This window comes from Zea mays, unplaced genomic scaffold, assembly GCF_902167145.1.
Source record: "Zea mays cultivar B73 unplaced genomic scaffold, Zm-B73-REFERENCE-NAM-5.0 scaffold_339, whole genome shotgun sequence".
Lineage (NCBI taxonomy): Eukaryota > Viridiplantae > Streptophyta > Magnoliopsida > Poales > Poaceae > Zea > Zea mays.
This window is the reverse complement of record NW_023366969.1, coordinates 28009-50588: the sequence shown is the minus strand read 5'-3', so window position 1 is coordinate 50588 and position 22580 is coordinate 28009. Positions and strand designations below refer to the sequence as shown.

General features: G+C 36.5%; 4 protein-coding genes and 3 non-coding genes across 8 annotated transcripts in view; 4 read left to right on the top strand and 3 right to left on the bottom strand.

The window, feature by feature from the left end:
- The first annotated feature begins 327 nt into the window (after positions 1–327).
- On the top strand, positions 328–401 carry TRNAD-GUC (transfer RNA aspartic acid (anticodon GUC)). The gene has a single exon. It is a non-coding gene; the product is annotated as a tRNA-Asp (tRNA).
- A 3001-nt stretch (positions 402–3402) lies between these two features.
- TRNAC-GCA (transfer RNA cysteine (anticodon GCA)) lies at positions 3403–3473 on the bottom strand. Its single transcript has one exon. It is a non-coding gene; the product is annotated as a tRNA-Cys (tRNA).
- Positions 3474–10237: 6764 nt separating this feature from the next.
- LOC118474818 (DNA-directed RNA polymerase subunit beta'') lies at positions 10238–21891 on the top strand. Of its 2 annotated transcripts, XR_004854422.1 has the most exons (2): positions 10238–18522; positions 19353–21891. XR_004854422.1 is itself a non-coding variant. In XM_035963770.1 (1 exon), exon 1 carries the CDS (start codon positions 10265–10267, stop codon positions 14846–14848), a length of 4584 nt encoding a protein of 1527 aa, XP_035819663.1. In that variant the 5' UTR covers positions 10238–10264; the 3' UTR covers positions 14849–19522. The 2 variants fall into 2 exon arrangements, 1 of the variants encoding a protein (XP_035819663.1); XM_035963770.1 differs by having other exon boundaries at positions 10238–19522.
- LOC118474824 (ATP synthase subunit a, chloroplastic) lies at positions 15992–19839 on the top strand. Its single transcript, XM_035963776.1, has one exon. It carries the CDS (start codon positions 16101–16103, stop codon positions 16842–16844), a length of 744 nt encoding a protein of 247 aa, XP_035819669.1. The 5' UTR covers positions 15992–16100; the 3' UTR covers positions 16845–19839.
- The window catches only part of LOC118474820 (ATP synthase subunit alpha, chloroplastic), a 14412-nt gene continuing 11204 nt past the window's right edge, over positions 19373–22580 (top strand). The window contains exon 1 of the mRNA XM_035963772.1: positions 19373–22580. This exon is cut by the window's right edge and continues 11204 nt beyond it. Within this exon, the coding sequence (XP_035819665.1) occupies positions 19854–21377 (1524 nt within the window). The 5' untranslated portion in view covers positions 19373–19853 and the 3' untranslated portion in view covers positions 21378–22580.
- On the bottom strand, positions 21509–21580 carry TRNAR-UCU (transfer RNA arginine (anticodon UCU)). The gene has a single exon. It is a non-coding gene; the product is annotated as a tRNA-Arg (tRNA).
- The window catches only part of LOC118474819 (photosystem I P700 chlorophyll a apoprotein A2), a 2498-nt gene continuing 2049 nt past the window's right edge, over positions 22132–22580 (bottom strand). Inside the window, exon 1 of the mRNA XM_035963771.1 lies at positions 22132–22580. This exon is cut by the window's right edge and continues 2049 nt beyond it. Coding sequence (XP_035819664.1) covers positions 22398–22580 — 183 coding nt within the window. The 3' untranslated portion in view covers positions 22132–22397.

Sequence of the window (22580 nt, the reverse complement as noted above, 5' to 3'; positions counted from 1 at the left end):
ATGAACTAAATCTATTTTTTTTATGGAAGAAAAAAGATGTATTATCTATAGAAATAAAGGATAAAGAGAAACGGGGAAATTGATTTCTAATCCGTATCTCTCTGATTCTTTGTCTTACAAAGAAAAGACAAAGAAAAGAGCTTTTCTTATGGAAAAGCGGATTATCGTTTATTTTTAGGGATAAAAAATCGCAACATACTAGTTATGCCACTCTCACTATACCCGCATAGGATATGCGGGTATGTAGTATATGATTCGTCTATTTCTTAGAGCACGACAGACGGATCGAATCTTCTATTTAAGAATAGGCATGCCATACACCCCGCAGGGATTGTAGTTCAATTGGTCAGAGCACCGCCCTGTCAAGGCGGAAGCTGCGGGTTCGAGCCCCGTCAGTCCCGAACTAGGGTTCAATGAATGGACAAATTCATCTTTTCTTTTTTCATGGAAATTTTTGATGAAAAAAGGGGGGGGGGGGACAGGAGGCAAGATCAAATATCTATGGGGCACCCTTACTTCACTTTTATTTTTTTGCATTTCTCAGTAAAAAGAGAGCAGTGCAGTATAGAATTTTTTTTGCACTACTTCCGGTTGATAAGGAAAGGCATACATATCATACGTGGATTAGTATAATTTAGGATACTACTCCATTTTTATGATGATACCACCCTCATCTTAACTTCCTATTCGACTCTTATGAAATCGAGTACCGGTATTTTACCGGAATCCATACATAAACCGTATTCGTTTATTGTTAGAGAATGAATTTCATCTAATTAGTTACTTTTTGGGGGTTAAACCGCACCCCTTCCATTTTCTAGTTCCAACTTTGTTTGTGTATATAATTGGAAAGAATCCACCTCATTCTCACTCCATTTGCCGACTCCTTTTTTTATGGATTTGCTCTCATCTTTAGACCCCAAAAAGCGTATATGGATAGTAACCTAATAAAATAAAAACCAAGCAAACGCTCTTTTTCCTAAATTTAAATATGGGATCCTTTTTATTTAAGATCCTCTTTTCTCCATCTCATTTCTACTTCTACTGCTTATTGGGATGTCTATGTGACCCATAGAAAGTTGGTCATATAATACATACATAATTGTATGTATAACTATAAGAAAAAGGAAGTGAAATTGGATAAGATAAGAAAGATTTTGGGTTATACATATAGAAAAGCAAAAGTAGAAAAGAATGAAAAAAGAATAGAGGGGGTTTCGAATCCAATCAAAAAACCTATTTTGGTCTTAGTATGGATAAGAGATCTTCCTATGTTATATTATTCCACTATCCACCATGAATTGATTTGATAGATGCAATATTCATAATATTGAATTGATTCAGTATTATCAGAATGCAAGTCCTCCCCTTGAATTTACAGGATACCCCTTTTTCCTCTCCATGGGATTACATCCCGAGTTATTGTGAAAAAAATAAATAAATAAAGAGGTTATGGAAGTAAATATTCTCGCATTTATTGCTACAGCATTGTTCATTCTAGTTCCTACTGCCTTTTTACTTATTATTTATGTAAAAACAGCCAGTCAAAATGATTAATTGGAATTCCAATTAATCATTGAAGAAATGAAAAAGGGATTAAAGAAAATAAAAAATCCAAGTCTTAAATGAAAGGGTCTGGTTGGAATCATAAAGTGTGGTAGAAAGAACTACATATAGTTTTTTCTACCACACTTTAGATTCTTTCTATTATATTATCTTGAATCTACATAGAATCGATTAGTAGATTGAAATAGTAGTCTAATTCAACTTCTTTTTTCACTGCATCCACTTAATTTCAATCAAGTCAAAATCAAAAAAATCGAAGATAATTCTTCATTGAAAGAATCCAAGGAGGGGGAGAAAAATAATACGAGAATAGACTAGAATAGATTATAGTAAAAGAAAAAAAGTAAAAGGAAAAAACCTACGAATCTTTCATGCTTAAAAAAGGTGCGAGATGCTTCAATCGAGATCCTTCAAAAAAAAAAAAAAAGAACATCAAAAATTTTCTAAGAATAAGAAAATAGTATAAATGGAAAATGTGCGATATATTGTGAATAGCTTCGTGTAAGAAAGTCTAATTTTCTTATGTTCTAATTTTCTTATGTATAGAACTTTCTTTTTACTCATAATTTCTAGTAGAATAGAAGTTATGAATTACTATAATCGCCCTTTCTATTCTATTATACTGGAATAGAACGACTCTTTCTTACTTTCTTAAAAGAGTTTCTTACAAGAGTGAAACAAAACTAAAGAAAGAGAGAAAAAATAAAGTTTGGCAAAATTATTAATGCAAAACGATCAATTAAAGAAAAGAGTTGATACTACAATTCGACTACTCAATCAATTGGTAGTATCCCTAGAGTCCACTCCTCCCCCATACTACTAGCGAAAGAGAAAATGTAAAGACTACCATTAAAGCAGCCCAAGTGAGACTTACTATATCCATGTAAATTATGTCTCCTATTTCTATGAAAGAATTCTTCTACTATTGATCAATAATCATAGTGGAATCAAGGGTACAGAGTCAAAAGGCCATTCTGCCCTAAGACTATGGATGAATCCGTTAAAGGAATTTACTCCTAACAAATTCTTATATGATTTCTGGTAGAATTGGAGAGCATTAAGTAGAAATATGATACATCGCTCTTTCCCTAAAAAAGAGTAGGGGATGCTCTGAATAGAAGACGCGGGAATAGAGAGATTTTTTCTTTCGTTTGTTACCTTTTTTATAAGCAAAGGACGTAAGAATACACCATAAAATTAGGATAGATAAATATTTATTGGATACCTAACTTACCCATGTTTATTTTTATTTTTGACCTAAACCCTACTGCTGCCCCGCTTTCTATCTTTCTATGAAAGAGTAAGGAGGTCTTATCCACAATCCAAAAATTGATTTTTGATCAGCCTATTCAATCTAATTCTCGACAGAATCAGTAGCCTTTACTTTAGTGTATGTAGGTAGCATAAGATGTACGAAGTGTATGTAGTAAGATGTACGATAAAGTGTATGTAGTAAGATGTACGATAAATAAAATGTATGATAATTAGGAAGTCTTTCTATTTCTTCGCAAAGTCCCTTCTTCAATCTTAGATTGAAAAAAGAATGCCCCTTAGGGACCTTTGGCTACGAAGATTTCTGACATCTTAGTCTCGTAGTTTTAAATTCCCGAATCGAATCGATTTAAATTAATAAAAGAATAAGGAAACGCTACCTCATCCCTATTGGTAGCCGTTTGGGCCACTGCCCACAAAACAAACCCTAGTTTGAGGGTAGAACTATGGTATGGATTCTCAAAATCCAGTATCGCCAAACCTAGTTACTCTCGTGCCCCAACTTAGGGGGGTACGAATTTGTCGAGTTTGATCAGTACTATAATCCTAAGTATTTTATTGATCAGGCGGCACCCAGATTTGAACTGGGGGTAAAGGATTTGCAGTCCCCTGCCTTACCACTTGGCCATGCCGCCAAAAAATCCGATCTAAAATCGAGAAAAGAGCAAGTATTCATTCACATTTTTTTACTAATTACTAAAACCTTTTTTTCTTTTATCTTGAATCTAATTCTACTTACTTTTTTAGAATCTTTTTCAAAAAATAGATTTCTGCTTTTTTGGATCCAGTTTCGCTTATTCTCCTCGATGGATTCTATCTTAAAACACACATTGCTAACACTAGAAAACTTCCCGCTTCTTTCTATTCTATTGAGATGACAAAGAAGAAAAGAAGAAAAAGTGGATTTCCAGTCGCAGGCTGCAAAATTCAGAACAAATTAGAACCATTAACTATAATATAATAAAATTAGAATATAATAATATAATTAACTATAATATAATAAAATAAAACTATAATATAATAATATAATAAATATAATATTATTATTATTATTTTTTGAATTGCAGTAGTGAACGACTCTTAAATCGGTATTCCCCCCCATTATTTTGAATGGCATAATAAAATAGAATAAGAATAAATGTTTCCCTAATCTGTATATAGGGAAACTCCAGGTCCGAACAGCATTATTATCTACAGATCCCCCTTATGTACATATTCCTATGGGGAATCGTGCTTTAATTTTTCATTGTATTAAATATCTTGAATAAAAAAAAAAAGAGGGAATTTGCTCTGATATAGATTATAGCCAGGCCTTCTTGGCCCACCTAAGTGCAATTACGATAAAAGAAAGGATATGTAGATAGGTGGATAACTAGATTGGCAAGTACTTAAAAAATAAAGTACTTTATCTTTATTTTAGGATTCTACAACGAAATCCTTTATTTTCTAGCAATTCTACTACTACGAAACAAAAAAGACCCTTCAAATTCTTTTTGAAAAAGAAACTAAGCGTGCTATTCTAAATCGAACTAAAGTCAAACTTTCTAGTGCTTATAAATTCTTATGGCTTTATCCCTTTCATAGAAAGGAGATAAAACGAGAAATCTTTGCTATCCAATCTTTTTAGAATATCATAAAGTTTCAGTGGCAGAATTTTTTTCTAGGACTGTTTTATCAATTCATTTTTATTCCATTTCAACCCCTGCTAAATTCGAACTTTCGTCGAAATCGTCTCTATTCATATGTATGAAATACATATATGAAATACGTATGTGGAGTTCCCTAGAATTTCATGTGATTCAGTAAACAGAATATGGATTCCATGATTGCTAGATTGATCCGTAGGGATTGATGAAGAGTGAGCTGATAATGGAATTTTTCTTCTATAAATAGGAAACTTAAGATTCAAATGCTCCGGAATGGAAATGAGGGAATGTCCACAATACCCGGATTTAGTCAGATCCAATTCGAGGGATTTTGTAGATTCATTAATCAAGGCTTGGCGGAAGAACTTGAGAAGTTTCCCACAATTAAAGATCCAGATCACGAAATTGCATTTCAATTATTTGCGAAAGGATATCAATTGCTAGAACCCTCGATAAAAGAAAGGAATGCTGTGTATGAATCACTCACCTATTCTTCCGAATTATATGTATCCGCGAGATTAATTTTTGGTTTCGATGTGCAAAAGGAAACCATTTCTATTGGAAACATTCCTATAATGAATTCCTTAGGAACCTTTATAATAAATGGAATATACCGAATTGTGATCAATCAAATATTGCTAAGTCCTGGTATTTACTACCGCTCGGAATTAGACCATAAGGGAATTTCTATATATACCGGGACTATAATATCAGATTGGGGAGGAAGGTCGGAATTAGCAATTGATAAAAAAGAAAGGATATGGGCTCGCGTGAGTAGAAAACAAAAGATATCTATTTTAGTTCTATCATCAGCTATGGGTTCGAATCTAAGAGAAATTTTAGATAATGTTTCCTACCCCGAAATTTTCTTGTCTTTCCCGAATGCTAAGGAGAAGAAGAGGATTGAGTCAAAAGAAAAAGCTATTTTGGAGTTTTATCAACAATTTGCTTGTGTAGGTGGGGACCTGGTATTTTCGGAGTCCTTATGCGAGGAATTACAAAAGAAATTTTTTCAACAAAAATGTGAATTAGGAAGAGTTGGTCGACGAAATATGAATCGGAGACTGAATCTTGATATCCCTCAGAACAATACATTCTTGTTACCACGAGATGTATTGGCCGCTACGGATCATTTGATTGGAATGAAATTTGGAACGGGTATACTTGACGATGACGATATGAATCACTTGAAAAATAAACGTATTCGTTCGGTTGCAGATCTGTTACAAGATCAATTCGGACTGGCTCTTGGCCGTTTACAACATGCGGTTCAAAAAACTATCCGTAGAGTATTCATACGTCAATCGAAACCGACTCCACAAACTTTGGTAACTCCAACTTCAACTTCGATTTTATTAATAACTACTTATGAGACCTTTTTTGGCACATACCCCTTAGCTCAAGTTTTTGATCAAACCAATCCATTGACACAAACGGTTCATGGGCGAAAAGTGAGTTGTTTGGGTCCAGGAGGATTGACGGGGAGAACTGCAAGTTTTCGGAGCCGAGATATTCATCCGAGTCACTATGGGCGTATTTGTCCAATTGACACGTCCGAAGGAATCAATGTTGGACTTACCGGATCGTTAGCTATTCATGCGAGAATTGATCACTGGTGGGGATCTATAGAGAGTCCGTTTTATGAAATATCTGAGAAAGCAAAAGAAAAAAAAGAGAGACAGGTAGTTTATTTATCACCAAATAGAGATGAATATTATATGATAGCAGCAGGAAATTCTTTGTCCTTGAATCAGGGTATTCAGGAAGAACAGGTTGTTCCAGCTAGATACCGTCAAGAATTCCTGACTATTGCATGGGAACAGATTCATGTTAGAAGTATTTTTCCTTTCCAATATTTTTCTATTGGAGGTTCTCTCATTCCTTTTATTGAGCATAATGATGCGAATCGGGCTTTAATGAGTTCTAATATGCAGCGCCAAGCAGTTCCACTTTCTCGGTCCGAGAAGTGCATTGTTGGAACTGGATTGGAACGCCAAACAGCTCTAGATTCGAGGGTTTCCGTTATAGCCCAACGCGAGGGAAAGATCATTTCTAGTGATAGTCACAAGATCCTTTTATCAAGTAGTGGGAAGACCATAAGTATTCCTTTAGTTGCCCATCGGCGCTCTAACAAAAATACTTGTATGCACCAAAAACCTCGGGTTCCGCGGGGTAAATCCATTAAAAAAGGGCAAATTTTAGCGGAGGGAGCAGCTACAGTTGGCGGGGAACTTGCTTTAGGAAAAAACGTTTTAGTAGCTTATATGCCCTGGGAGGGTTACAATTTTGAAGACGCAGTACTAATTAGTGAACGTTTGGTATATGAGGATATTTATACTTCTTTTCACATCCGAAAATATGAAATTCAGACGGATACGACAAGCCAAGGCTCCGCTGAAAAAATCACTAAACAAATACCACATCTAGAAGAACATTTACTTCGCAATTTGGACAGAAATGGAGTTGTAAGGTTGGGATCCTGGGTAGAAACTGGCGATATTTTAGTAGGTAAATTAACGCCTCAGATAGCGAGCGAATCGTCCTATATCGCGGAAGCTGGATTATTACGGGCTATTTTTGGTCTTGAGGTATCCACTTCAAAAGAAACTTCTCTCAAACTACCTATAGGTGGAAGAGGGCGCGTTATCGATGTGAAATGGATCCAGAGGGACCCCTTTGACATAATGGTTCGTGTATATATTTTACAGAAACGTGAAATCAAAGTTGGGGATAAAGTAGCTGGAAGACACGGGAATAAGGGGATCATTTCCAAAATTTTGCCTAGGCAAGATATGCCCTATTTGCAAGATGGAACACCTGTTGATATGGTCTTCAATCCCTTAGGAGTACCCTCACGAATGAATGTGGGACAAATATTTGAAAGCTCGCTCGGATTAGCAGGGGATCTGCTAAAGAAACATTATAGAATAGCACCCTTTGATGAGAGATATGAGCAAGAGGCTTCAAGAAAACTTGTGTTTTCGGAATTATATGAAGCCAGTAAACAAACAAAAAATCCATGGGTATTTGAACCCGAGTACCCGGGAAAAAGCAGAATATTTGATGGAAGAACAGGAGATCCCTTCGAACAGCCTGTTCTAATAGGGAAGTCCTATATCTTAAAATTAATTCATCAAGTTGATGAGAAAATTCATGGACGTTCTACTGGGCCCTACTCACTTGTTACCCAACAACCCGTTAGAGGAAGAGCCAAGCAAGGGGGACAACGAATAGGAGAAATGGAAGTTTGGGCTTTAGAAGGATTTGGTGTTGCTCATATTTTACAAGAGATACTTACTTATAAATCTGATCATCTTATAGCTCGCCAAGAAATACTTAATGCTACGATCTGGGGAAAAAGAGTGCCTAATCACGAGGATCCGCCAGAATCTTTTCGAGTGCTCGTTCGAGAACTACGATCTTTGGCTCTAGAACTGAACCATTTCCTTGTATCTGAGAAGAACTTCCAGGTTAATAGGGAGGATGTTTGATCGGAATAAATATAAATTTTTTTCTTATTTCTATTTTATGATTGACCAATATAAACATAAACAACTTCAAATTGGACTCGTTTCCCCTCAACAAATAAAGGCTTGGGCTAAAAAAATCCTACCTAATGGGGAAGTCGTTGGCGAAGTCACAAGGCCCTCCACTTTTCATTATAAAACCGATAAACCAGAAAAAGATGGATTGTTTTGCGAAAGAATCTTTGGACCCATAAAAAGCGGAATTTGTGCTTGTGGAAACTCTCGAGCGAGCGTAGCTGAAAACGAAGACGAAAGATTTTGCCAAAAATGCGGGGTAGAATTTGTTGATTCTCGGATACGAAGATATCAAATGGGATACATCAAACTAGCATGTCCAGTGACTCATGTGTGGTATTTGAAAGGTCTTCCTAGTTATATTGCGAATCTTTTAGATAAACCCCTTAAGAAATTGGAGGGCCTAGTATATGGTGATTTCTCTTTTGCTAGGCCCAGCGCTAAAAAACCTACTTTCTTACGATTACGGGGTTTATTCGAAGATGAAATTTCATCCTGTAACCACAGTATTTCTCCCTTTTTTTCTACCCCAGGCTTTGCAACATTTCGAAATCGGGAAATTGCAACAGGAGCAGGCGCTATTAGAGAACAATTAGCAGATTTAGATTTGCGAATTATTATAGAGAATTCTTTGGTTGAATGGAAGGAATTAGAAGACGAGGGGTATAGTGGAGATGAATGGGAAGATAGAAAAAGACGAATAAGAAAAGTTTTTTTGATTAGACGCATGCAATTGGCGAAACATTTTATTCAAACAAATGTAGAACCAGAATGGATGGTTTTGTGCTTATTACCGGTTCTTCCTCCCGAATTGAGACCCATTGTTTATAGATCTGGGGATAAAGTAGTGACTTCAGATATTAATGAACTTTATAAGAGAGTTATCCGTCGGAACAACAACCTTGCCTATCTATTAAAAAGAAGTGAATTAGCACCAGCAGATTTAGTAATGTGCCAGGAAAAATTGGTACAAGAAGCCGTGGATACACTTCTTGATAGTGGGTCCCGCGGGCAACCGACGAGGGATGGTCACAATAAAGTATACAAATCACTTTCAGATGTAATTGAGGGTAAAGAGGGGAGGTTTCGCGAGACTCTGCTTGGGAAACGGGTCGATTACTCGGGGCGTTCTGTCATTGTTGTGGGTCCTTCGCTTTCATTACATCAATGTGGATTACCTCTAGAGATAGCAATAAAGCTTTTTCAGCTATTTGTAATTCGCGATTTAATCACGAAACGTGCTACTTCTAATGTCAGGATTGCTAAAAGGAAAATTTGGGAAAAGGAACCCATTGTATGGGAAATACTTCAAGAAGTTATGCGGGGACATCCTGTACTGTTGAACAGAGCACCTACCCTGCATAGATTAGGCATACAGGCCTTCCAACCCACTTTAGTAGAGGGACGTACTATTTGTTTACATCCATTAGTGTGTAAGGGTTTCAATGCGGACTTTGATGGGGATCAAATGGCTGTTCACCTACCTTTATCCTTGGAAGCTCAGGCGGAAGCCCGTTTACTTATGTTTTCTCATATGAATCTCCTGTCTCCCGCTATTGGAGATCCTATTTGCGTGCCAACCCAAGACATGCTTATCGGACTTTATGTATTAACGATTGGAAACCGTCTAGGTATTTGTGCAAATAGATATAATAGTTGCGGAAACTCTCCAAATAAAAAAGTAAACTACAATAATAACAATTATTATAAGTATACGAAAGATAAAGAACCCCATTTTTCTAGTTCCTATGATGCACTGGGAGCTTATAGACAAAAACGAATCGGTTTAAACAGTCCCTTGTGGCTCCGATGGAAACTAGATCAACGCATCGTTGGGTCAAGAGAAGTTCCGATTGAAGTTCAATATGAATCTTTTGGGACTTATCATGAGATTTATGCCCACTATCTAGTAGTGGGAAATAGAAAAAAAGAAATCCGTTCTATATACATTCGAACCACTCTTGGTCATATTTCTTTTTATAGAGAAATAGAGGAAGCCATACAAGGATTTAGTCGGGCCTATTCATACACTATCTAAACAAGGAAGTTAGATTCGGCGATGCCCCTTTCGGGGGGCATTCCGATTTCGCTAGTACCATCTTTTTTGCCGCGCAAATCCAGATTGAGATTGAGGAAAGGGAGTAAATTAAGTTTTCGAATCACTGACTCAGGCCCATTGTCGAATCCTACTCAGCAATTGTCGAATCCTACTCAGCCAAAAAAAGGGGGTACTTATGTATGGCAGAACGGGCCAACCTGGTCTTTCATAATAAAGAGATAGACGGAACTGCTATGAAACGGCTTATTAGCAGATTAATAGATCATTTCGGAATGGGATATACATCCCATATACTGGATCAAATAAAGACTCTGGGCTTCCATCAAGCCACTACTACATCGATTTCTTTAGGAATCGAGGATCTTTTAACAATACCCTCTAAAGGATGGTTAGTCCAAGACGCGGAACAACAGAGTTTTCTTTTGGAGAAACACTATTATTATGGAGCTATACACGCGGTAGAAAAATTACGCCAATCCGTTGAGATATGGTATGCTACAAGTGAATATTTGAAACAAGAAATGAATTCGAATTTTCGAATAACGGATCCTTCTAATCCAGTCTATCTAATGTCTTTTTCAGGAGCCAGAGGAAATGCATCTCAGGTACACCAATTAGTAGGTATGAGAGGGTTAATGGCGGATCCTCAAGGACAAATGATTGATTTACCTATTCAAAGCAATTTACGCGAGGGACTTTCTTTGACAGAATATATAATTTCCTGCTACGGAGCCCGAAAAGGGGTTGTAGATACTGCTGTACGAACAGCGGATGCTGGCTATCTTACACGTAGACTTGTTGAAGTAGTTCAACATATTATTGTGCGTAGAAGAGATTGTGGTACTATCCAAGGTATTTCTGTGAGTCCTCAAAATGGGATGACGGAAAAACTTTTTGTCCAAACACTAATTGGTCGTGTATTAGCAGACGATATATATATTGGTTCACGATGCATTGCTTCTCGAAATCAAGATATTGGAATTGGATTAGTCAATCGATTCATAACTGCCTTTCGAGCACAACCGTTTCGAGCACAACCAATATATATTAGAACCCCCTTTACTTGCCGGAGCACATCTTGGATCTGTCAATTATGTTATGGGCGGAGTCCCACTCATGGGGATCTGGTCGAATTGGGGGAAGCTGTAGGTATTATTGCGGGTCAATCAATTGGGGAGCCGGGGACTCAATTAACATTAAGAACTTTTCATACTGGTGGAGTATTCACAGGGGGTACTGCCGACCTTATACGATCCCCCTCGAATGGAAAAATCCAATTCAATGAGGATTTGGTTCACCCCACACGTACCCGTCATGGGCAGCCTGCTTTTCTATGCTATATAGACTTGCATGTAACTATTCAGAGTCAGGATATTCTACATAGTGTGAATATTCCGTTAAAAAGCTTGATTCTAGTGCAAAATGATCAATATGTAGAATCTGAACAAGTAATTGCGGAGATTCGTGCCGGAACGTCCACTTTGCATTTTAAAGAAAAGGTACAAAAGCATATTTATTCCGAATCAGACGGGGAAATGCACTGGAGTACTGATGTTTACCATGCGCCCGAATATCAATATGGTAATCTTCGTCGATTACCAAAAACAAGCCATTTATGGATATTGTCAGTAAGTATGTGCAGATCCAGTATAGCATCTTTTTCGCTGCACAAGGATCAAGATCAAATGAATACTTATTCTTTTTCTGTTGATGGAAGATATATCTTTGACTTCTCAATGGCTAATGATCAAGTAAGCCATAGACTGTTGGATACTTTTGGTAAAAAAGATAGAGAAATTCTTGATTATTTAACGCCAGATCGAATCGTGTTCAACGGTCATTGGAATTGTTTCTATCCTTCCATTCTTCAAGATAATTCAGATTTGTTGGCGAAAAAGCGAAGAAATAGGCTCGTCGTTCCATTACAATATCATCAAGAACAAGAAAAAGAGCGAATATCCTGTTTGGGTATTTCAATGGAAATACCCTTTATGGGTGTTTTACGTAGAAATACTATTTTTGCTTATTTTGACGATCCACGATACAGAAAAGATAAAAGGGGTTCAGGAATTGTTAAATTTAGATATAGGACCCTGGAGGAAGAATATCGGACCCAAGAGGAAGAGTATAGGACTCGAGAGGAAGAATATCGGACTCGAGAGGAAGACTCAGAAGACGAATATGAGAGCCCAGAGAACAAATATAGGACCCGAGAGGGAGAGGGCGAATATAAAATCCTAGAAGACGAATATAGGACTCTAGAGGACGAATATGAAACCCTAGAAGATGAATATGGGATCCTAGAGGACGAATATAGGACTCTAGAGAAAGACTCAGAGGAAGAATATGGGAGCCTAGAGAACAAATATAGGACTCGAGAGGGAGAGGGCGAATATGAAATCCTAGAGGAAGAATCAGAAGAAGAATATGGGAGCTCTGAAGATGGCTCAGAGAAGGAATATGGGACTTTAGAAGAAGACTCAGAAGAAGACTCAGAGGAAGACTCAGAAGACGAATATGGGAGCCCGGAGGAAGATTCTATCTTAAAAAAAGAGGGTTTTATTGAGCATCGAGGAACAAAAGAATTTAGTCTAAAATACCAAAAAGAAGTAGATCGGTTTTTTTTCATTCTTCAAGAACTGCATATCTTGCCGAGATCCTCATCCCTAAAGGTACTTGACAATAGTATTATTGGAGTCGATACACAACTCACAAAAAATACAAGAAGTCGACTAGGTGGATTGGTCCGAGTGAAGAGAAAAAAAAGCCATACAGAACTCAAAATCTTTTCCGGAGATATTCATTTTCCTGAAGAGGCGGATAAGATATTAGGTGGCAGTTTGATACCACCAGAAAGAGAAAAAAAAGATTCTAAGGAATCAAAAAAAAGGAAAAATTGGGTTTATGTTCAACGGAAAAAATTTCTCAAAAGCAAGGAAAAGTATTTTGTTTCGGTTCGACCTGCAGTCGCATATGAAATGGACGAAGGGATAAATTTAGCAACACTTTTCCCGCAGGATCTCCTGCAAGAAGAGGATAATCTCCAACTTCGACTTGTCAATTTTATTTCTCATGAAAATAGCAAGTTAACTCAAAGAATTTATCACACGAATAGTCAATTCGTTCGAACTTGCTTAGTAGTGAATTGGGAACAAGAAGAAAAAGAGGGAGCTCGTGCTTCTCTTGTTGAGGTAAAAACAAATGATCTAATTCGCGATTTCCTAAGAATTGAGTTAGTCAAGTCTACTATTTTGTATACACGAAGAAGGTATGATAGGACAAGTGTAGGATTGATTCCCAATAATAGGTTAGATCGCAACAATACCAATTCCTTTTATTCCAAGGCGAAGATTCAATCACTTAGCCAACATCAAGAAGTTATTGGCACCTTGTTGAATCGAAATAAAGAATATCCATCTTTGATGATTTTGTTGGCATCCAACTGTTCTCGAATTGGTTTATTCAAGAATTCTAAATATCCCAATGCGGTAAAAGAATCGAATCCTAGAATTCCTATTCGAGATATTTTTGGGCTCTTAGGCGTTATTGTACCTAGTATATCGAATTTTTCTTCATCTTACTATTTATTAACGCATAATCAGATCTTGTTAAAAAAATACTTGTTCCTTGACAATTTGAAACAAACCTTACAAGTACTTCAAGGACTTAAATACTCTTTAATAGACGAAAATAAAAGGATTTCGAATTTTGACAGTAACATCATGTTGGAGCCATTCCATTTGAATTGGCACTTTCTCCATCATGACTCATGGGAAGAGACATTGGCAATAATTCACCTTGGACAATTTATTTGTGAAAATTTATGTCTATTTAAATTACACATAAAAAAATCTGGTCAAATTTTCATTGTTAATATGGACTCCTTTGTTCTAAGAGCAGCTAAGCCTTATTTGGCCACTATAGGAGCAACTGTTCATGGTCATTATGGAAAAATCCTTTACAAAGGAGATAGGTTAGTTACGTTTATATATGAAAAATCGAGATCCAGTGATATAACGCAAGGTCTTCCAAAAGTAGAACAAATCTTCGAAGCGCGTTCAATTGATTCACTATCGCCGAATCTCGAAAGGAGAATTGAGGATTGGAATGAACGTATACCAAGAATTCTTGGGGTTCCCTGGGGATTCTTGATTGGAGCTGAGCTAACCATAGCCCAAAGTCGTATCTCTTTGGTTAATAAGATCCAAAAGGTTTATCGATCCCAAGGGGTACAGATCCATAATAGACATATAGAGATTATTATACGCCAAGTAACATCAAAAGTAAGGGTTTCCGAAGATGGAATGTCTAATGTTTTTTTACCTGGGGAATTAATAGGACTATTGCGAGCGGAACGAGCAGGGCGGGCTTTAGATGAATCGATCTATTATCGGGCAATCTTATTGGGAATAACAAGGGCTTCCCTGAATACCCAAAGTTTCATATCTGAAGCAAGTTTTCAAGAAACTGCTCGAGTTTTAGCAAAAGCTGCCCTACGAGGTCGTATTGATTGGTTGAAAGGTCTGAAAGAAAACGTAGTTCTGGGGGGGATTATACCTGTTGGTACCGGATTCCAAAAATTTGTGCATCGTTCCCCACAAGACAAGAACCTTTATTTAGAAATTCAAAAAAAAAATCTATTCGCGTCGGAAATGAGAGATATTTTGTTTCTCCATACAGAATTAGTTTCTTCTGATTCTGACGTAACAAACAATTTCTATGAAACATCAGAGACCCCGTTTACCCCTATTTATACGATTTAAGTATACATAAAGCAATTTTTTTTACTTTAATTTAAACTATACTTTTGACCTTAGAATGCTAACAGGTCTGATTTTCGATTTTGTACTTAAATTTAAATTGTATTTTAATAAGTAAAAGAAGTCAGTTAATTCATTAAGGCTATGTTTATACCGTGTATCAATGGTCAAGAAGGTTCCATTGGAACAATTATTATTTATTTCAAGCTATTTCGGCTCTTTCTTAATCTTCAAAAAGAAATGAATTCCGTAATGGTAACACGAAAAAAGAAAAAAAAAGGAAGTGTGGAAAAAATGACAAGAAGATATTGGAACATCAATTTGAAAGAGATGATAGAAGCGGGAGTTCATTTTGGTCATGGTATTAAGAAATGGAATCCCAAAATGGCCCCTTACATCTCGGCAAAGCGTAAAGGTACTCATATTACAAATCTTGCTAGAACAGCTCGTTTTTTATCAGAAGCTTGTGATTTAGTTTTTGATGCAGCAAGTCAGGGAAAAAGCTTCTTAATTGTTGGTACCAAAAAAAGAGCAGCGGATTTAGTAGCATCAGCTGCAATAAGGTCTCGTTGTCATTATGTTAATAAAAAGTGGTTCAGCGGTATGTTAACGAATTGGTCGATTACCAAAACTAGACTTTCTCAATTTAGAGACTTAAGAGCAGAAGAAAAAATGGGAAAATTCCACCATCTCCCAAAAAGAGATGCGGCAATCTTAAAGAGAAAATTATCTACCTTGCAAAGATATCTCGGCGGGATCAAATATATGACGAGGTTGCCTGACATTGTGATCGTCCTTGATCAGCAAAAAGAGTATATAGCTCTTCAGGAATGTGCCATTTTGGGGATTCCTACTATTTCTTTAGTCGATACAAATTGTGACCCAGATCTTGCGAATATATCGATTCCTGCCAACGATGACACTATGACTTCAATTCGATTAATTCTTAACAAATTAGTATTTGCAATTTCTGAGGGCCGTTCTCTCTATATAAGAAATCGTTGATTAAGAAGAATAGTGAATTCTTGAGCAACTGCGTAGATTTATAGGATTAATTACTATTCTTTTTTGTTTTGCATAGATAAAAGAAGGGAAATATTGATATATATTAGAGGGTATTGATATATATTATGATCTGATGTGATTTCTTGGTATATTAAATATAAGATTAATACTTCAAGTTGCTGAGTTGAGAAAGAGATGCTTGAATCAAAAGAATTCCTTTTTTGAAGTTCAATTTTTATCAGAGGACAATATGAATATTACACCATGTTCCATTAAAACACTCAAGGGGTTATATGATATATCGGGTGTAGAAGTAGGGCAACACTTCTATTGGCAAATAGGAGGTTTCCAAATTCATGCCCAAGTACTCATCACTTCTTGGGTCGTAATTACTATTTTGCTAGGTTCAGTTATCATAGCTGTTCGGAATCCACAAACCATCCCGACCGATGGTCAGAATTTCTTCGAATATGTCCTTGAGTTTATTCGAGACTTGAGCAAAACTCAGATTGGAGAAGAATATGGTCCCTGGGTTCCCTTTATTGGAACTATGTTCCTTTTTATTTTTGTTTCGAATTGGTCAGGTGCTCTTTTACCTTGGAAAATTATAGAGTTACCCCATGGGGAATTAGCAGCGCCCACGAATGATATAAATACTACTGTTGCTTTAGCTTTACTAACATCAGCGGCATATTTTTATGCGGGTCTTAGCAAAAAAGGATTGAGTTATTTCGAAAAATATATTAAACCAACCCCAATCCTTTTACCTATTAACATCCTAGAAGATTTCACAAAACCATTATCACTTAGTTTTCGACTTTTCGGAAATATATTGGCGGATGAATTAGTCGTTGTTGTTCTTGTTTCTTTAGTCCCCTTAGTAGTCCCTATACCGGTCATGTTTCTTGGATTATTTACAAGCGGTATTCAAGCTCTTATTTTTGCAACGTTAGCCGCAGCCTATATAGGTGAATCCATGGAAGGTCATCATTGAATTAACTAGTTTTTGAAATAGTCTTTCTTTTTTTAGCTTAGCCCAATTCATGCATGATTCCGGATAATCCTCTTAGTTGGAAAACTAAATAGTTCGAAAGGCGTATGAATATACAACCTAGAGTTGTAGGAGAGAGAATAGACTATATTATGGAAGAGGTAAAGTATATATGCATTCAGGGGGGCCAAGTCAGGTTAGATCTATATCTTTAATGCCTATAAGACAGTCATCTTTTGTGTGGCTTTCTAAAGAATGATTTTAGAATCGGATTCAATAGAAAATGAGAAAATAGGCAAACAAAATAGAAGAAACAAATGTATATGGGATTTTTTTTATTCCTAAGTTAGATTCATTATCTAATCCGATATATAGAATTCCCTTCTATATGGAACTGGATTCCATATCTAGTTCTATGCAGCATATTGTTATCAATTGTATATCTTGATTTGATTCCTATTGGATTTGGATTAGTTCGATTTCAATAGGGGTTCTTCCTGTATTTCGTCTTTTATTATGTTAGATGAAGGGGAAAAAATGGGAACTCAAAGATATCGAAGAGTAAAAAAAAGGATGGAATAAAAGAGTGATTGGTTGAAAAGAAAGAGAAATAGAATAATGAGAATCATATGGATTTACACAAACCTCTAATGATTAGAAACTAAAAACGAGATCTCGAAGTAATTCGAACGATTTCGATTATCATTTATTTGTACTTATTAGTTACTTCTACCCGATAGAGCTTAGAAGTTGGAAGTAATAATTTCTTGGTTGATTGTATCCTTAACCATTTCTTTTTTTTTGACACGAGGAACTCATCATGAATCCACTAATTGCTGCTGCTTCCGTTATTGCTGCTGGATTGGCCGTAGGGCTTGCTTCTATTGGGCCCGGAGTTGGTCAAGGTACTGCTGCAGGACAAGCTGTAGAAGGTATTGCGAGACAGCCAGAAGCAGAAGGTAAAATAAGAGGTACTTTATTGCTTAGTCTAGCTTTTATGGAAGCTTTAACAATTTATGGACTGGTTGTGGCACTAGCGCTTTTATTTGCGAACCCTTTTGTTTAATCCTAAAAAAGAAAATGAGTCCTTTAGATTAGATACTTTTTTCTTTTTTTAGTACATTGGCATTTGCTTATGTAATTCTAAGTATATCAATACTTTACTTTACTCCTATTTATTATATTATTTCTTTTTTATATTATTCCGGAAATTTTGTATTTATCGGGACAGACAATACCCTAGGAACCCCAAGAAGGGCTGATTTGAGCATGATCAATTTAGAGGATATGCTCGCCCTCTTCCTTCCCGTCCTTAGTTTAGGACAGTGGAAAGTATTTTTCCTTTTATTTTAGGAATTTTGGGAACATTTCAACAAAGGAGATCTTTCACAGGTCAAACGAGACCTAAGACTTAATCTAAAAGAAATTATTAGATTGAATCTATTTGCATTAAAAAAACCGATCAAAAAAGGACGAGCGAAGTAAGTAATCGAAAAACTTTCTTCTTTGTTCGTCCTATCTATAAGAGGAGAGCATATGAAAAATGTAACCCATTCTTTTGTTTTTTTAGCTCACTGGCCATTCGCTGGGAGTTTCGGGCTTAATACCGATATTTTAGCAACAAATCTAATAAATCTAACTGTAGTGGTTGGTGTATTGATTTTTTTTGGAAAGGGAGTGTGTGCGAGTTGTCTATTTCAAGAATAGATTGGATCTATCCGGCTGCACTTTAGAATATTTTTAGTATTTTTTTTGATAAATAAGAAAAGGTGCACGATCTCGACGAATTACTTCTGAATAACTTCAGAAATCATATGGAAGAACCATAGCATTTCGCGATTCATTGGTAAATTTACTTTGATTCTCTATAGACCAATAATGTGAGACCATTAACACGGTTAAAGCTAAACTGCTTGAAGTCCGGGCAAAAAGGGGTACTCTTTCTACAACTACATTAGTATTAGTCTCGAAATGCTTTAAACGGGAAATAGCTAGTGTAGAATTTATCTGATATAGAACACTCATATCGATAAAATAGTTTGAACTATTTACTAGAAGGGCACGCAGCCCTTTTTCCAATGCCAAATCGACGACCTATGTATAAAAAAAAGAGAAATTTTTTGGATTTGAAGAAAAAATAAAAGGAATTCTATCAATTTTTATTTTCCATTTATTTAGTTAGTTTTTCTTAATGAAATTGAAATTATTAACTAACAGAGCAAACACAAATAAAGAAACAACTTTGCTGACCATGATAGATTTTTATCTAGTTGGAAGAGTCCTCTTAATATTCATCTAGTCTTATATAAGTTTGGGTATATAGAAATACAAACAGAAAAGAGAGGATAGAGGATAGGCTCATTACATAAAAAAAAGATATGGAAATAGCCATAATACATAACAAAAAAGAAAAAAAGGAGCGGGAGAGCCAAATGAATCGAAAGATTCATGTTTGGTTCGGGAAGAGATCATAAAAATTGTAAACTTAATAGCAAGATAATCTACTTTCATTAAAAGATTTATTAGATAATCGAAAACAGAGGATTTTAAGTACTATTCGAAATTCGGAAGAATTGCGTAAAGGGACCCTTGAACAACTCGAAAAAGCTCGTATTCGATTACAGAAAGTCGAACTGGAAGCAGATGAGTATCGAATGAATGGATACTCTGAAATAGAACGAGAAAAAGAAAATTTGATTAATGCTACTTCTATTAGTTTGGAACAATTAGAAAAGTCTAAAAACGAAACCCTTTATTTTGAAAAACAAAGGGCGATGAATCAGGTCCGACAACGGGTTTTCCAACAAGCTGTACAAGGAGCTCTAGGAACTCTGAATAGTTGTTTGAATACCGAGTTACATTTCCGTACGATTCGTGCTAATATTGGCATTCTCGGGGCCATAGAATGGAAGAGATAATTCAATTTATTAGGTTTTGAACTTCTACTTTTGTTTAGAATTTAGGCATTATTTTTCCCTTGCTTCCAAAAAAAAAAAAATTAAAGAAACACTAATGGCAACCCTTCGAGTCGACGAAATTAATAAAATTCTCCGCGAACGTATTGAACAATATAATAGGAAAGTAGGGATTGAGAATATCGGTCGCGTAGTGCAAGTGGGGGATGGGATTGCTCGTATTATAGGTCTTGGTGAAATAATGTCAGGTGAATTAGTCGAATTTGCAGAAGGGACGAGAGGTATTGCTCTGAATTTGGAATCTAAAAATGTTGGGATTGTATTAATGGGCGATGGGTTGATGATACAAGAGGGAAGTTTTGTAAAAGCAACAGGAAGAATTGCTCAGATACCCGTGAGCGAGGCTTACTTGGGTCGTGTTATAAATGCTCTCGCTAAACCTATTGATGGGAGAGGCGAAATTGTCGCTTCAGAATCTCGCTTAATTGAATCTCCTGCTCCGGGTATAATTTCTAGGCGTTCCGTATATGAACCCCTTCAAACAGGGCTTATTGCTATCGATTCGATGATCCCCATAGGGCGCGGTCAGCGAGAGTTAATTATTGGGGACAGACAGACTGGCAAAACAGCAGTAGCCACAGATACAATTCTCAATCAAAAAGGTCAAGATGTAATATGTGTTTATGTAGCTATCGGTCAAAGAGCATCCTCCGTGGCTCAAGTAGTAACTACTTTCCACGAAGAGGGGGCCATGGAATACACTATTGTAGTAGCTGAAATGGCGGATTCACCCGCTACATTACAATATCTCGCTCCTTATACGGGAGCAGCCCTGGCTGAGTATTTTATGTACCGCGAACGGCATACCTTAATAATTTATGATGATCTCTCCAAACAGGCACAAGCTTATCGCCAAATGTCCCTTCTATTAAGAAGACCTCCCGGCCGCGAAGCTTATCCAGGGGATGTTTTTTATTTGCATTCACGCCTTTTAGAAAGAGCCGCTAAATTAAATTCTCTTTTAGGCGAAGGGAGTATGACCGCTTTACCAATAGTGGAGACTCAATCTGGAGACGTTTCCGCCTATATTCCTACTAATGTAATTTCAATTACAGATGGACAAATATTCTTATCCGCGGATCTATTCAATGCCGGAATTCGACCTGCTATTAATGTGGGTATTTCAGTTTCCAGAGTAGGATCCGCAGCTCAAATTAAAGCCATGAAACAAGTAGCTGGCAAATCAAAATTGGAACTAGCTCAATTCGCAGAATTACAAGCCTTTGCACAATTCGCCTCCGCTCTGGATAAAACAAGTCAGAATCAATTGGCAAGGGGTCGACGATTACGGGAATTGCTTAAACAATCCCAATCAAACCCTCTCCCAGTGGAAGAGCAGGTAGCTACTATTTATACCGGAACGAGAGGATATCTTGATTCGTTAGAAATTGAACAGGTAAAGAAATTTCTGGATGAGTTACGTAAACACCTAAAAGATACTAAACCTCAATTCCAAGAAATTATATCTTCTAGTAAGACATTCACCGAGCAAGCAGAAACCCTTTTGAAGGAAGCTATTCAGGAACAGCTTGAACGGTTTTCCCTTCAGGAACAAACATAAATATAGCATGTCTACTCTTATTAGTATAACTCGTGTTAGTAGAAGAGGAATCAAAGATTTTTCATTTGAATCATGCAAAATTTTTTTTTCGTTTTTAGTATAGTTATTTAAAGAATAGATAGAAAAAAGATTGCGTCCAATAGGATTTGAACCTATACCAAAGGTTTAGAAGACCTCTGTCCTATCCATTAGACAATGGACGCTTCTCTTTCTTATTTTATTCTTTCTTTTTTATATTTCAGAGAAAAATAAAAAACTGTTAGACCGAAACTCTTTTAGGAAAGAAAACAAATCCATATACCATATACAAATGGATGATACATATATCATAAAGAAGGAATATGGAGCAGGTAGTCAGTATCGAACCCGTAACCCCAAGGTTATGAGCTTTGTGAGCTACCAAACTGCTCCACCTTCTTAGCGGGAAACTAGTGGGTTGGATAGGCCCCTCTACCATATCTATACAAATAGAATAGTCCATTTATACAGAATGGTAAAGAGGGCTCTTCTACGATCATCAATTCGAGAAAACCATACAAATATGAAAGAAAGGGTATTTTATCCTTACCAACTGGATCTTGTTGCACCCGGTAACAAACATGCATAAACCATTTCTCGAAGTATGTGTCCGGATAGCCCAAAGTCTCGATAGTTAGCTCTAGGTCTTCCGGTTAAAAAACAACGTCGATGAAGGCGTGTAGGTGCACTATTACGTGGTAGGGATTGCAATTTTTCTTGCATTTTTGTTTTTTCGCTCAAACTCAAAGGGGAAACTTTGCTTCTTATCTTTTTTTTTGAGGATCGACGAATCAAATGATATTTTTGTTCTAATTTCTGCCGCTTCTTCTCCCTCTGAATCAAACTTTTTTTTGCCATAATGTGCCGTTCCTATTATTACCAAGTATATGGTTCTAATCCTAGATAGAAAAATAAATAGCAAAAATCTAAAAAGGCGGATCCTCCCTCTCCATCAAGAGTAATGAACTGGGTTCTGATACAGTACAAAAAAAAATAACTAAATTAACCAAACTTGCCTGATGTTGAGGCAATCAAGAAAGCTGCATAAGTGAATATATAACCCACGGAAAAGTGGGCTAATCCGACCAATCTTGCTTGCACAATGGAAAGAGCCACGGGCTTATCTCTCCAGCGAATTAAATTAGCCAAAGGTGTCCGTTCATGAGCCCATGCTAAAGTCTCAAT

Excerpts from the sequence above, each read along its gene's own strand:
- LOC118474824 (XM_035963776.1), top strand. The coding sequence starts at position 16,101 with ATGAATATTACACCATGTTCCATTAAAACACTCAAGGGGTTATATGAT.
- LOC118474818 (XM_035963770.1), top strand. The coding sequence starts at position 10,265 with ATGGCAGAACGGGCCAACCTGGTCTTTCATAATAAAGAGATAGACGGA.